Source organism: Antechinus flavipes, chromosome 2 (genome assembly GCF_016432865.1).
Source record: "Antechinus flavipes isolate AdamAnt ecotype Samford, QLD, Australia chromosome 2, AdamAnt_v2, whole genome shotgun sequence".
NCBI classification, from domain to species: Eukaryota; Metazoa; Chordata; class Mammalia; order Dasyuromorphia; family Dasyuridae; genus Antechinus; species Antechinus flavipes.
Genome location: NC_067399.1, coordinates 663,936,187 through 663,951,997, shown reverse-complemented (window position 1 = coordinate 663,951,997; position 15,811 = coordinate 663,936,187). Strand labels below are relative to the sequence as shown.

The following is a 15,811-nucleotide window of genomic DNA, read 5'->3' as shown; positions in this document are numbered from 1 at the left end:
ATGAAAAATAAGGTTTAAGATTAAGGTAACAAAACTATCACAGATATTGAGACCTCCTACCTTTTTACCTTGATTGCTTTTTGATTGACTGTGAGAGATGGATAATAGGGAAAGCTAAGAGGTGCAGCAAGGAGCTCAAATCAGTCAATAATTTAAAAAAATAATTCAGGCTATTCACTGGAAGGTCAAATACTGAAGCTGAAGCTTAAATAATTTGGCCAGATAGTAAGAAGGGACTCAGTAAAACCTTGATATTGAGAAAAGTTGAAGGCAAAAGGAAAAGATGATGACAGAGGATGAGATCGATAGATACTATGATAGAAACGATGGACATGAGCTTGGACAGACTTTGAGAGACAATGGAGGACAGAAGGGTCTAGTGTGCTATGGTCCTTGGAGTCACAAAGAGTCAGCCACAACTGAATGACTTCACTACAAGAACATTCTTCTAGTGAGCAAAATTAGAAGAACATTATACACAGTAATAAGATTATATGATGATCCACAATGATAGATTTGGCTCTTCTCAGCAACACAGTGATTCATGACAATTCCAGTAGACTTGGGATGGAAAATGACATCCAGATCCAAAAAGAGAATTATGGAGACTGAATGTGGATTAAAGTATACTATTTTCACCTTTTAAAACTTTTTCTTTCTTGTGGTTTTTCTATTTTGTTCTGATTTTTCTTTCATAACATGACTAATATGAAAATATGCTTAAAATGATTGCTTCTGTCAAATTACTTGCTGTCTTGGGGAAGGGGGAGGTAAGAGAAGGGGAGACAAAAACAATTTAGAAGTTAAAATCTTAGAAAAATGAATGTTGAAAACTATCTTTACATGTAACTAGAAAATGAAATATTATTGAATTAAAAAAAAAACTATTCTAGATTTCAGTAAAAATTCAATAAACATGACAAAGTTTTATCCCACTCAGGTTTGTGATTTCATAGGTGTGAGAAAGTTCTTGTGTGAAAATTCTCTCTCAGATTGAAAAGTCCCTGGTAAGTTCTACTTTTAGATAGTAGACTGGGGCATGGAGAAGTTCAATGTCATGTCCAAAGAACATATTCAGTGGGGAAATGGAATACATTTTGTCTCAGAAGAAATGACTAATTACTGATGTTGGAATCAGTGAATCAACTGTTTGTGTGTGTGCTACTAGACCCCACTAAGTCTCCAAGAAGACACCTGTGATGACTACAGGAAACAAAGAATTATGATAGATAATGTGGCCAGCACAAACTAGTTTTGCAAGTCAAAAAATCAAAAATTATTGGAGGGGAATTTCTTCAAGATTGAAAGATAAAATTTTAGGACAACTAGAATGAAGGCACAATGGACACAGAAAACACCCAGAGTTATGAAAAAGGATGGAAGTTATTATATATTATATAAATATATGCTATGTATGGATATATAATTATATAATTACAGTATATAACTATATATTTATTAATTGTGTAATGCATTATATATAATCTTGTACATATAAATGCATAGATGATAAATGGAATTAGAGAGACTTCCTTAATATTTTAAGTTGTAGGCTTTAGAAAACACACAAAATGTGCCATATAATACCCATTGTGGTAGAAATGTTTGGACTAAATGACCTAGAAGGATTCAAAGACACTAATGCATAGATTTAGAGCCAGAAAGGACCTGAGAAATCGTACAATCCCACACATTCATTTATCTATTAGAAAACTGACCTTCAGAGAAGTGAAATGAATTGCTCCAAATCCTACAGTAGAAGAATTAGTATTTGAATAGAAGTACAAAAGTTCAAAGTACAGAACTTTTCTTCCTTTACCACATGGAATCCAGGTGAGAATTACTTTTATTCTTATATTATGAAGCCTTTTCAGAGTAGTCCCTTGTGCCTTCCACCACTATATTCAATGACATGAGTAATTGCCTTCTCGTCCCACATGTGTTCACCCCATCTCTGCCATATGCATAGTTCTGCTCTAGCTGAGGTTGATTATGTTTTCATGGCCAAATTTTATCATTGGCATTTAGTAATTTGTTTTGGAGACACATGAACTACAGTGGAATGAAGACCTGATTTGGATTTAGGAAACTCAACTTCAGATTCTGGGTTCTTTCCTATATTACCTGGGTGATCCAAGTACTTCATCTTGCTGGGCCTTAGTTTCACAGTAGCATTGATTTAGAACTGGAAGAAATTTTAGAGGCCATTGAGTCCTATTTTATAGACTGCAAATAGGGAGTCTGTGGTAATTAAGTGACTTTCCCAGAGACACCCAGCTAGTGAATATCTGAAATAGAAATCTTCCTGATTTTCAAGTCTAGTTCCTAAAAAGAAGGGGTTTCACTTGATGATATCTAATGTCTATATCAGTTCTAAACCCATGTTCCTAGAAGCTTTCATCCCGTGCTATTAATTTGTCTGTCCTATTACCTCCGTTCTTATCTTCTTTATCTATATCACTGTTGCATTTATTTGTTATAGAAACAAAAAGATTATTTGGTCTATGTAAAAATACCAATAAATCTGTTATTTCATTGATATGGGCATTATCTAATGACAGAAACCACAGCCTATCTATTCTTACCCAACTGGTATGACACTTGCCCATGCTCCTCAATAAGACAATCATAGGGGGTCTACAAGTTAAGGATCTTTCTTATTTGCTCTTGATATTGAAAGTTAACAATGGATCAAATGAGATATTATTTGTAAAATGATTCAAAAAATTGTTATATATGTATGTCCATATATTGCTATTATTATTGTTATCATCATATGGTCTATACATTAGCTTTCACTCTGTCCTGCCATGACCAACCCACTTTCTTTTTGTTTTTTAATGATACATTTCTTTAATTTATCTGTTACCCAGCTATACTAGGTAATTCTTTTTTTGTAATACCTTCTCAGAGCCTGGCCATGCCTACTATGAACTTCTCCATTGTTCTTTGGGTGATTCTTGATTTCATTCCTTCAGAGACTGACATATTCCATGACTTCACAGTTAAATTCATGAATTTAGTAGATGGGTCTTTGTCTACATTGATACTTGAGTCATTAATGGAAGTTCAAACTCTACCAAATGCAATGCAGTCTACTCTCCTCTTCCTGGACAATTCTAAATTCAACACATTGTCCATTCACAGAGTATCTCCAAACTGATTGATGACCTCTATGAACTGTCTATTTGACAATACAGCATTATTTAGACAATAGACATCCTTCATCCACTTAATTTTATCCCATGTGGATGACCCAACAAGTCTGAGTGATTATAACTGATTATAACTCTCGTTTATTAGTTTCAGGGTTTTACAGAATCAGCACAGTGCCGCTTGTAAATATAGAATCTGCATGACTTTGCCAATCATAGCAGGGATTATTGATTTTTTCTGTCATGGACCCACGAAGCAGTGTGTTGAAGCTTTGTCAAAATGTTTTTCTAAATACATAGAATAAAATTCATAAGACCACAAAAGAAACTAAATATACCATCACACAATTATTAAAATATTGAACAAAATTCATGGACTCCAGCTTAAAAAAACTCTGATTTGTAAAACAAACAAAACTCTTCAGCTGGGACTGTTGATGGAACTGCTCCATGATACTGGGAACCTCCCTCACAAAACAAATGCCTTCCTATTACCAGATATTAGTGACTAGAGATTTGTCAACAAGTTATATCTGTTGTGATACCTTTCCAGAAATATTTCATTGCTTTAATATATGAATGAGATTGGGAGAAAAGGATAGGCTTTGCTGGAGAACTTTTTTTTTTAATCAAAACTTTTTTTTAATTTTATTTTCAACACTTATGCATGGACAATTTTCAAAAAAAATATGGAACGCTTCCTGAATTTGCGTGTCATCCTTGTGCAGGGGCCATGCTAATCTACTCTCTATCGTTCCAATTTTAGTATATGTGCTGCCGAAGCAAGCGCAGAGAAGAACTTTTAAGATAGAGTTTGCTCTACAGATTCAAATGTCAACCAAAAATAAACACAGTAGAATCTTGTAATCAATTGTGTGATGATAAAGATGGGGCCAACTATGAATTCTCAATTTTGAAAGTTTCCTTGTTCACTTCTAAAACACTCAGACAGGTTGTTCTTGATCTGTGTGGGGATTATTCTCATTAAAATAATTCATACAAATGTCAAATAAGGCATATGAGTAACTATCAATGTTCTCTTGGTAGCCTCTATTTTTAAGAAGGTCTGAGATTTTCCCCTGCCTGCTCTTTCTTTCATTCCCTTTCTGGATCTTTGGGTCTCTCTGTCTCTGTCTCTGTCTCTGTCTCTCTCTTCTTTCTTTCTCACCTCACTCCTCCATTCACACCTTGAGAAGATCTAGATGGTCTCATCCCCTAGCATAGACCTAGTCTGTGTAAATTTCATCTAGCCCAGTTCTGTTTCTGCCATTTCTACTTCCACTATAATCCCATTTAAGTGTTAGCTTCTTGTGGGAAGGAATCAGGTTTTTTTTATTTTAATTTTTTGGGGAAATATTTATGTCTTCAATGCTAATCACAGTGCCTGGCACAGAGTAAGGTTTTTTAAGCTTTTTTTCTTGATTAACGGACTGCAGAATTGTAATATCTAAGTTAACCTCTATTGATGAGGAAACTGAAGCCCAATGTGAGTAAATTACCTAGGATCTCATACCTAGTTAATGTCAAAGTTAGGACTGAAAATCACTTCTCTTGGCTGCCATTCCAATGGGTTTCTCATTTGCACAACTGATTAATTCAACATGAATTAAATGATTAAATAACCCCATTTTCATAGTTTAGAAGAAAGCACACTGAATTTGGACTGGGAAGATCTATTAGACACTTCTGCCATTAACGATCTGTGTGATCTTAAGCAAACTGCTTGACCTCTCTGGGCATAGAGGAGAGCTGGATTGACTCCTGGGAGGTAGAGTGAAAAGGGACATTAGAGATATTTTGGGCCAGGAGTTTTTACTGTTTTTTTTTTTTTTTATCATGACCCCTTGGACTACTTAGTGAAGTCTTTGGATTCTGGTCAACTATATTTAAATAAATAACATAAAACACGGAGTGTTATAAAGAAAACAAGCTATGGTAGAATACTCTTATCAAAAAAATTTTTTTAATTAAGTACATGGATCTGAGAGGAGAGATTCCAGATCTAGGCCAATCTTCTTACTTTATAAAGTGAGGCCTAGAGAAGAAACATGTTTTTCTTTTTTATTTCATTTGTTCTGGTAAGGCATTTGGGATTAAGTGACTTGCCCAGAGTCATACAGCTAGTGAGTGCTAAGTGTCTGAATCTGGATTTGAACTCAGTTTCTTCTTGACTTCAAGGCCAGTGCTCCATCCACTATACCATTCAGCTGGCCCCTAAAGTGACTTTTTTAAAGATAAGCAAGACTAGTAAATAGCAAGACTAGGGTTTGGATTCAAGTTGTCTAACTTTAAATCCAATTCTCTTTCTTACATCTCACTGGAAGATGATTCAGGTCCATTCAATTTCCATCACTTTCCCATTCTGATCTTTTGGGCAATCTATGAGAGCTGGGGGGACATGCTTGGGCCTATAGCAACAATGCTAAAATTAACACTTCAAGGCCAAAATATGACTTTCATTCAGGATTTTTGTTTCTTTTTTAAAAAATCAATTTAATGAGCTGTAGAAAAATACATATAAATGAAAACAAATGTTTTCCATACATGTGAGTTTAAGTGACTTTTTATTATAATTGAGATGCTATTGTTTATTCAGTAAATTAAGGTATAAAGGTCATTTTATGTTTGTTTGTTTTTTTTCAAAAGCAGAACATACAATAAGCACGCATTTAGAAATCAGCCTCATTCTAATTTATTTTTATAGCATTGTGGAAAATAACCCAAGCTCAAAGAGAAAAAATTCAAGGACTGAGACTTAAATCCCAATGGTAAGAAAATAGTTGCATAAACAGATGTGATCATGGGTTCTAAGTTTATTTGCTAGTGACAAAAAGAAAGAAATCTACCATTCTGCCAACTCAATACATTTTAATTTATAAGCTTCTCTACCAAAAAGTCTTTGAGCACCTGGAGCAAAAATGACTAAAAACAAAATTTACTATTACTAACTGTTATTACTAAAACACTAAAGAAATGATTAAATCCAAAGTTTATCTTCCCCATTCTCCCTGCACAATGGGGAATGTTTAGTGCATGACTATAAAGAAATGCTTCTTTCCATCTTTCTCCCCACCTCAGGACTCTGACCTAAAATAGACAGCTACCCAGCTTGAGAATAGAGACATCATTACAAGCTGGTCTGAATTAATCTCTCTCTCTCTCTCTCTCTCTCTTTCTCTCTCTCATCTCCTTCTTTCTCTATCTCTGTCTCTCTCACACACACATCCCACAGTTATTCTCTCTCTCCATACACATGCATTTATAATTATTTTATATAACATATATATGTAAATATTTACCTATATGTATACAACATATAGAAAAAATTGCACATGTGTATATATTATGCAAAATCATATAGGGACTGTACCTATGAATTCATTAGTATAAGGAACTCTCAAGTGAGCAAAGTCTCTCTACTCATTCAGGTCAGCACCTTCTTTGCATCTTAGGTCTTAATGAGTTGTCTAGAATACTGAGTCTTAATGATTTGCTCAAGGTCAGGCAGCCATAATGAGTGAGAAAAGGGACTCCAACGGGCTTTTCTTGACTTTAAAGATGTTTTTTATTCATTAACCTAGGTTTCTTTTCATCTAGATATATGTATGAATGTTATATAGTATTAAATAACATCTTTATGTATATATGAATGTTCACTAATGTGACTATTTTATTTCTAACATTTAATTTTGTTTTTTTCTCAGTTGTCACTATTTTCAGTAAGTCAGTCAATGAGAGTATATCATGTGCTTGAAAGTATTTCAGGTGTAGAGGATATAACTAAAAAAAATAAACCCAACTCTCAATAAGCTTTTAGTTTATAAGAGGAGATATGCACACACGTAAGTATAATGTGAATATATATATATAATAAATATACATGGATAGATATATGTATATATATATATTATATATATATATATATATACCCACACTCTAATGTCCATGCATGGGTGTGAACACTGATTACCAATGGCTTTAGCAGAAAGTGACTCTTGAACTGAGCTTTGATGAAAATTAGAGATTTTAAGAAGTGACTATGAGGAGTGAGTGGATTCTAGGCACTCATTCAGGATAGAATGAGCAAAGATATGGAGGGAGCAGATAGAATGTTGTGTATGAGGAACAGCAATATGGATCATAACATTTGATATGGGAAAAAACGATATCTATGCCTGATATAAAATAAGATTCCCCTTTCCCAACGTACATTAAGTCTTCACACGAATGCCACTTCCTTACCTCACATTACGTTCTTCCAGGGTCTCACTAGTAAATTCAAGTATGTCAGCCGCAGTGCCCACAAATATGAGGAGAAGTTGGGATAGCTGGTCTCGTGTGATTTCACCACCAATAGGTAGAAGCCATCTTCCAATTATCAGCAATAACAAGAAGGTCTGGTGGAGTCCCAGCGTCCAGACTTCCTCACACACAGTTGATAAATTATTGACAAAATGTTTGGCCTATTTAATAGAAAGACCATATAAACAGGAGGGTCGCAAACAATTCCAGCAGACAGATGTCATCCACCCAAGGTGCTCTCTGCCAATGCCTTCCATCAGTATTTCATTGAAAACTGAATGACAATTGTACTTTTTAGGGGTATGTTGTTTAATTTCAATCTACTTAATGAAAAGTGATCATTTAAAAGTACAAACGCATTCTGTTTCTCACTTCAGAAGACACTAATGGATAACAAGTAAAAACATAATTAAGAAGAAAACAAAAGGTTTCTTCTCCTAACTTGTGACCAACAAGTCACTGAAATCCCTCATTTGCTAGTTGGCTCTGTACATCATGGTGATTGTTCAGCCAATTACATAATCATATATCCAAATCTCTGCTTAAAACTCATTCTATATTTCCCATTGTCCCCCAGAACATATTACATATATAATATTATATTATATATAACATCATAACATGACATTAGATAAAATATATTAATAACATCCCCCAAAGTCCAAATTCCAAGTGAGAGTTGCTGTGGAAAATTGAATGTTATTTTTTTCTAAGTTTAAAAGGCATCAACCTGGGAAAATTTTCTGCACTGCACAATTCACAAAGATCTGGTCTCCCTCTTCTCTGACTCCAACAGTGGCAGAGGACAAACAGACCCTCAAAGATGCTGTGGGTTGTACAATAAAAGCCACAGCTGGAAGAGTCCTTTGAGATTTTCTAATCCTGGACTTCTATATTTTGTGTGTCCTAGACTAACCTATGGAGATTTCAGTCATGTTTTAAATACAGAAAATGGGATTATAAAGGAAGCAAATTCTATCAAAATATAATTTTTAAAATACATATCTAAAAAAAAGTTTAAGTACTCTGTTCTGGTTAAATGCTCACCTTTTAAAAGGGAAAAAAAAACAGACTCAGGAGAGTAAAATAATTTTGCCCAGTCACATAGATGGTAAAGGGAGTGGCTAGCACCAGACCAAAAGTCAGGGAGACCTGAGCACAAATCTGGTCTAAGACACTAGCTGCGTGACCCTGGACAAATCATTTAATCTTTGATTGTCTCAGTCCTTCCATTTGTGAAATGGGGACAATATTAGCCCTTAGCTCCCAGGGTTATTATGAGGATCAAGTGAGATAATTATTAAAAAGTATTTGACAAATAATAAAAGTTACATAAATATTAGTTGTTATGGTCATCATTAGCAGGGCCAAGCTTTGATTCTAGTTCTATAATCCTGTAATTTGTGTTGTATCCACTTATATTTGTTACTCAACATTCCAGGTACAGGATGAAATTCTTCAAGTTTCTTCAGCCTTCTGAGACTTGGTTTCCTCATTTGTACGATTAGTATAACACTTGCATTTGCAGTTTAGTTATTTTGAGGCATGTCTGACTGACCGAATTTAAGATTTTCTTGGCAAAGATACTGGATTTTGCCATTTCCTTCTCCAGGTCATTTTATAGATGAGGAAACTGAGGCAAGGGACATGCTCATGGTCACACCAGATTTGATCTCAGAAAGATAAGTCTTTGTAACTCCAGGTCCAACACTCTATCCACTGCATCACTTGGCTGCATTAGCTACTCCAAAGGGATTATTGAGTAAGGGAGCAACAATCAGACTGGGCTTTTAAAAAAATCACTTTAGCAGTTGAGTGAAGAATGGATGGGAGTGGGCTGAGACCTGAGGCAGTGAAACCACTCAGAGAGAGCTCTTGGGATAATCCAGCTGTGTAGTGAGGAACCAGTCCCAGGGAGCAGCTGTGTGGGATCAGAGGATGGGGTATATGTGAAAACTGTGGAAGGTTGAAACAGGAAGATGACAAGAGAGTCTATATACAGGATGAGTCCAAGATAACCTGAGGTTGAGGGCCTCGGTGCCCTTGGCAGAACAGGAGAGTTGGCAGGAGCAGCTTGAGAAGAAAGATAATTTGTTCTGTTTTCGACATGTCAGGTCTAAGAGACCTATGGGACATTCAGATTTAAGACTTAACTGGTGCAGTGGTGATGGTATGGGAAAGAACAGAAGGGTGAGATATCTGGAGGTCAGGGTCAAAGTAAAGAAGAGAGTTTAGGATTGTAAAGCATGAGGAAAGATGGGATAACAAGATTATGGCCAGATGAAAAAATCTCAGAATTAATGAGCTTGTGAGAGGAGTAGAAACACTTGTGGTCCCCTGGTCACTGCAAGGAAAAAGGCTGTGTCTCATCTAAGCTTTCTATCTTTCCCAGTAGCTAGCACCATACCTTGCACACAGATTCTCCCCATTCAGCATGGTGGTTGAACTCCAATGATGAAGTTATGAGAGAACATTGGCAAGGGTCACCTGGGAGGAGCAAGTATGGATGGGCACCTCATCGGAGACAACATCCACCTATGTGGTCAATCAATTGAGTAATCTTGCAATTTCTCTCAAAAGAACCTCTTCCCAAGGGAAGAGATCTTCCCACTCCATCATTCCACACTGCTGACATCCCATATTCTACATTGCTGCCAAGGAACATTTTTATGTATAACCTCACCAGTTGATTCCCATACTCCCCCAACTCTGGTGGCTCCCTCTTGCCTCTAGTATCAGCTGTTCTGCTTTAAATGTCTTATACCACCTTCCCCTCCTGTTCTGTGGGACCTGGCAAGCTTCCTCTCCCATTTTCTTCTCACCTCTGTGCCTGGAAAGCATCCATTCCTTACCTCAGTCTGATAGAATCTCTCTCTTCCTTTAAGAAGTGGTTTAGGGGGCAGCTAGGTGGCGCAGTGGGTAGAGCACCACCACTGAAGTCAGGACCTGAGTTCAAATCTGGTCTCAAACACTTAACACTTCCTAGTTGTGACCCTGGGCAAGTCACTTAACCCCAATTGCCTCAGCAAAAAAAAAAAAAAAAAAAAAAGTGGTTTGGGCCCTATCTTCTACATGATACCCTTTCTCATTTATCCAAGGGCTAGTGTTCACTCTCAGATTCTCTTGCATTAAACTGCTTTGTATATTAACTTATTAACTTTATCTTTATATTGCACATGTTTCTCTATGTCCTTGTTGCTTCCCTCAATAAAATGTAAGCTTTACAAAGAACAGGAATTATTTCTTCATTTTATCTATTTGTATCTCCATAAGCTAATACAATGTCTAGCACAAAAGAGGGGCTTAATAGATACTTTTTGATTATTTAGTTCAATCATAAATCTATTTTAATATTTATATATAAAGATAACGTATATAAATATATATAATGATGACTAGATCTTTTAATAAAGAAAAGAGAAAAACCCCTTACCGTCTCGAGGAGGTCCTCAGTACCCGTGTTGTAGTTGTTCATTATATGAGTTTGAGTGAAGTCCTCCTTGCTACTGGTATTCACTTCTTGGTTACTGCAATACTGAAATGCATACATACATGCACACATTTATATATATTATATGCATAATATGTATATATGTATATACACATATATGGGTGTACATGTAATATACATAGATAGATACAATATCATAATTACAAACATGTTATATATATATATATTAATTCAAATATTAAGCAATCATAACTCCAATATCTCTCTCATGTAATTCCTCACCACTTTAGTTCATGTCCTTGACACCCTTCCTCTAAATTATTGTAATGGTTTCCCAGCTTATTTGTTTGTCAGATTTTGTATAAGATGTTTGAATCTGATAGCTTCTCCATGAAGTTCCTGTTGATCACTCTGTCATGGTAAATATCTTACCTTGGGCCACTGAATCCAAAAATTAAAAAATAAAATAACAACAACAACAACAAAAGTGTAAGATTTCATTTGTGCGCATAAGTACACCAGAGAAAGAAATATTGCAAGTTTAGAATGATAAAAAGGCTTTATTTGGTCACTGGAAAGAGGCAAGAAGACAAGAAAAAATTTACATAAAAACTACATGGAGGGTTTGTAATTTTGGGCAAGTCACAAATTCTCAGTGCTCTGGCAAAACCTATGAGAATTTAAATAGCAGAGAAAATGTTGATATGTACTGTTTAAGAAAGCTTTCTCATCAGAGAATTCCCCAAACTAATGAAATATATAAATATAAATACACACACACACACACACACACACACACACACACTCCTAGACATATGTATGTGTCCTTTAAGGCCTAGCTGAGGTACACAGGGAAGAATTCACCATTAGTGGGTTTCACCATTGAAAGTTATAGACTTAGAAATGGAAATGACTTCAGAAGCCACCTATTCCAATACTTTTGTTTTGTAAGATTTAAAAAAAAAAAAAAAACTGAGGTAAAGGATGGAGACAATATGGCAGGGAGTAGACAGGTATCTGTCTGAGCTGTTCCTTGCTTCTCTCAGATCAATATCAGATCAAGGATCTGAACAGGTTTTAGAGTGACAGAACCCACAAATATTTGGAGTGTAACAAATTTCCAGCAAAAGATATTTTGGAGGAACTTCAGGAAATGTCTGTCTCAATTGTGGGATGGGGGGAAGGCTGCTACAGCACAGGGAAACAGGGAAACTCAGAGCAGAGCCTCAGCATGCAGGGGTATCTAGTGGGAGGGTCTTAGCCAAAATACAGCAGCATTTGCTACTCTGTCTTGGTTCAGAAGCTTGTATGTCATCAGACTAGCTGTGAGACATCCAATACAATTATAGAAGGCAAATAGTAAGCTCCTGAACTCCAGGATAATAAATAGGAGTTGGTCATGATTATCCAATACTAAGAAGAAAGCCAGTAGCACTGACCCCAGGATAGCATAAAGCAACTGCCACTTGTAGGGGAAGCTTGGAACAATCTCCCTTTCCTCTAATAGCAGACCTCAACTTGTAAAAAATAAGGAAAAAAGAAAAAAAAAGATCTCTGCCCATAGATGGCCCTTATGGAGACAGGAAAGAACAGACCTCAAACTCTGAGGACACTAAAGGCAAAATGTCTCCAGATAAAGCCTCAAAGGGTGAAATAAGTTGGTCTCCATCCCATAAGGCTCTCTTGGAAGAATTCAAAAAGGATCCTAAAGGAGAGTTAGAAGAAAAATAGGGAAAGGAAATGAGAGCTCTGGAAAAGGAAACACAAAAATTGTCTGAAAAAAAAATCAGCCCTTAAAATAGTTTTGGTGAGTTAGAAAAAGAAAACAACTCTTTGAAAAACAGAATTTATGAAATGGAAAAAAAAATCCAATGAACAAAACAACTAATATGAAAATTTAATAGACCAAATGCAAAAGGATATAAAAAAGCTAACAGAAGAAAATAACTCATTAAAAATTAGAATTCAACAAATGGAAGCAAATGATTCAGCAAGACATCAAGAATCTGTCAAACAAAACCAAAAAAAATAAAAAAAATAGAAGAAAATGTAAAATATCTCTTTGGAAAAAATAACTGACCTTGAAAATAGATCCAGCAGAGACAATCCAAGAATGATTGGACTACCTGGAAACCATGATGAAAAAAAAGATCTTAGGCGACATCTTTCAAGAAATCATTAAGAGAAACCGTGCTGGTGTCCTAGAACCAGAGGGTAATATAGCCATTGAAAGAATCCAAGGATCACCTCCTAAAAAAGACCCCAAATGAAAACTCTAAGAAATAACATAACTAAATTCTAGAATTGTCAGCTCAAGAAAAAAATACTGCAAGCAGCCAGAAAGAAAGAATTCAAATATCAAGAACCCATAATCAGGATTCTGCAGGACCTAGCAGCTCCACTTTAAAGGATCAAAAGTACTGGAATATGATATTCTGGAAGGCAAAGGAACTTGGACTGCAGTCAAGAATCAAGTACCCAGAAAAATTAAGGATTATCTTTCAGGGGGAAACATGAGCATTCAATGAAATAGGGAATTTTTATTTATTTTTGATGAAAAGACAAGAGCTGAACAGAAAATTTGATCTTCAAATACACAACTCAAGAGAAGCATAAAAAGAGAAGGAAAACAACTATGTTTTTTGAAGTTTAAAAATTTTACATCACTATATAAGAAGATATGTCTTACTCTCAAGAACTGTATCTTTGTTAGGATTCTACTTAGAGGGTGTAGTATAATTTGACTTTACTGTAATGAAATAAAAAAAGAAACTGGGGTGGAAAAGGAATTGTATTGGAAGAAGAGGAAAGTGGTGGTAAAATGAGTTAAATTTCATCAATAAAAAGGCAAAAAAGACCTATTACAGCTCAAGGAAAGAAGGGAAGTGAGCATTGTGAGAAACTTAGTCTCATAAGATTTTGCTCAAAAGAGACTATCAAAAATATTAATTTGATCCAGAAACTTTTCTCAACCTATAGGGAAGTAAGAGGACAACAGGGAAAGAAAGGGGGGAGACTAAGAGAAGGGAGAACAAAAGTACAGGGAAAATGGATAATAAAGGAGGAGGGGCTGTAAATGAGGCTGTAAATAAAGGAGGAGGGAGATGCCCAAATGAGGGAGGTGGTGGTCAGAAGCAAAATATGGGGGAGGAGGGAAAGGGGGAAAGGAAAGAAAAAAGTATAAACTTGGGAAAAATAAGATGGCCGGGAATACGTAGCAATTTTAATGGTGAATGTAAATAGGATGAACTCTCCCATAAAATGGAAGTAGATAGCAGCATGAATTAAAAGTCATAACCCTACAATATGATTTTTAAAAGAAACACATTTAAAGCAGTGATACATAGAGCATAAAGGTAAAAGGCTGGAGCAGAATCTATTATGCTTCAGTTGAAGTAAGAAACAGCAGGGGTCGTGATCCTGATCTCAGATCAAGCAAAAGCAAAAGTAGGTCTAATTAAAAGAGATAAGGAAGGAAACTACATCTTGCTAAAAGATACCATAAATGATGAAGTAATACTAATACTAAACATATAAGCACCAAGTGGTGTAGCATCCAAATTCCTACAGGAGAAGTTAAGAGAACTTCAAGAAGAAAAAGACAGCAAAAATATGTAAGTGGGGAATCTCAACCTCGCCCTATCAGAACTAGATAAATTGAACCACAAAATAAACAAGAAAGAGAATAAGGAGGTAAATAGAATTTTAGAAAAGTTAGGTATGATAGACCTCTGGAGAAAATTAAATGGGGACAGAAAGGAATATATTTTTTTCTTGGCAGAATGTGGAACTTACACAAAAATTGGCCATGTAATAGGGCATAAATACTTGAAAATAAAATTCAGAAAGGCAGAAATTAATAAATGCATCCTTTCCAGATCATGTTGCAGTAAAAGAATTACATGTAATAAAGGATCAGGAACAAATAGATCAAAAATTAATTGGAAACTAAGTAATCTAATCCTAAAGAAGGAGTGGGTAAAGCAATAAATCATAAAAACAAGTGATAATCTTATCCAAGAGAATGACAATAGTGAGACAACATACCAAAATTTATGGGATACAGCTAAAGCAGTTCTTAGTGGCAATTTTATATCTTTAGATATTTACTTAAATAAAATAGAGAAAGAGAAGATCAATGAATTGGGCATGAAGAAACATTAGAAAAAGAACAAATTAACCCCCTCCCAATTAAATACCGAATTTGAAATTCTGAAAATAAAAGTGGAGATTAATAAAATTGAAAATAACAAAATTATTGGAACTAACAAACAAAACTGAGTTGGTTTTTATTTTAAAAATCCAACAAAATAGATAAATTTTTAATTTGATTTTAAAAAAAAAGGAAAAGAAGAAAATCAGATTTCCAGTATCAAAAATGAAAAGAGAGAATTTTCCACCAATGAAGAGGCAATTAGAGCAATAATTATGAAAAATATTCCTCAATTGTATACTGATAAATCTGATAATTAAGTGAAAAGAATGAATAATTACAAAAATATAAATTGCCTAAATTAACAGAGGATGAAATGTTACTTAAATAGTCCCATTTTGGAAAAAGAAATTGTACAAGCTATTAATTAGCTCCTTAAGAAAAAATTTCCAGAGCCAGATGAATTTACAAATGAATTCTACCAAACATTTCAATAACAATTAATTCTAATAGCATGCAAACTATTTGGAAAAATGGGGAAAGAAGGAGTCCTACCAAATTTCTTTCATGACACAGATGTGGTGCTGGTACCAAACTAGATAGGGTCAAAACAGAAAAGAAAATTATAGTCCAATTTCCCTAATGAATATTGATGCAAAAGTCTTAAATGAAATATTAGTAAAGAGATTACAGCCACTTATCACCAGGATAATACACCATGACCAAGTAGAATTTATACCAAAAATGCAG

At 35.0% G+C, this 15,811-nt stretch overlaps 1 protein-coding gene and 1 non-coding gene across 2 annotated transcripts in view; both read right to left on the bottom strand.

The window, feature by feature from the left end:
• The window catches only part of TMEM26 (transmembrane protein 26), a 64,746-nt gene that overhangs the window by 20,238 nt on the left and 28,697 nt on the right, over window positions 1-15,811 (bottom strand). Inside the window, exons 3-4 of the mRNA XM_051982613.1 lie at window positions 10,891-10,992; window positions 7,398-7,618 (exon numbers count right to left, since the gene is read on the bottom strand). Of these exons, the coding sequence (XP_051838573.1) occupies window positions 7,398-7,618; window positions 10,891-10,992 (323 nt within the window). The remainder of the gene's footprint in view (window positions 1-7,397; window positions 7,619-10,890; window positions 10,993-15,811) is intronic.
• On the bottom strand, window positions 3,839-3,945 carry LOC127552536 (U6 spliceosomal RNA). Its single transcript, XR_007951411.1, has one exon. It is a non-coding gene; the product is annotated as a U6 spliceosomal RNA (small nuclear RNA).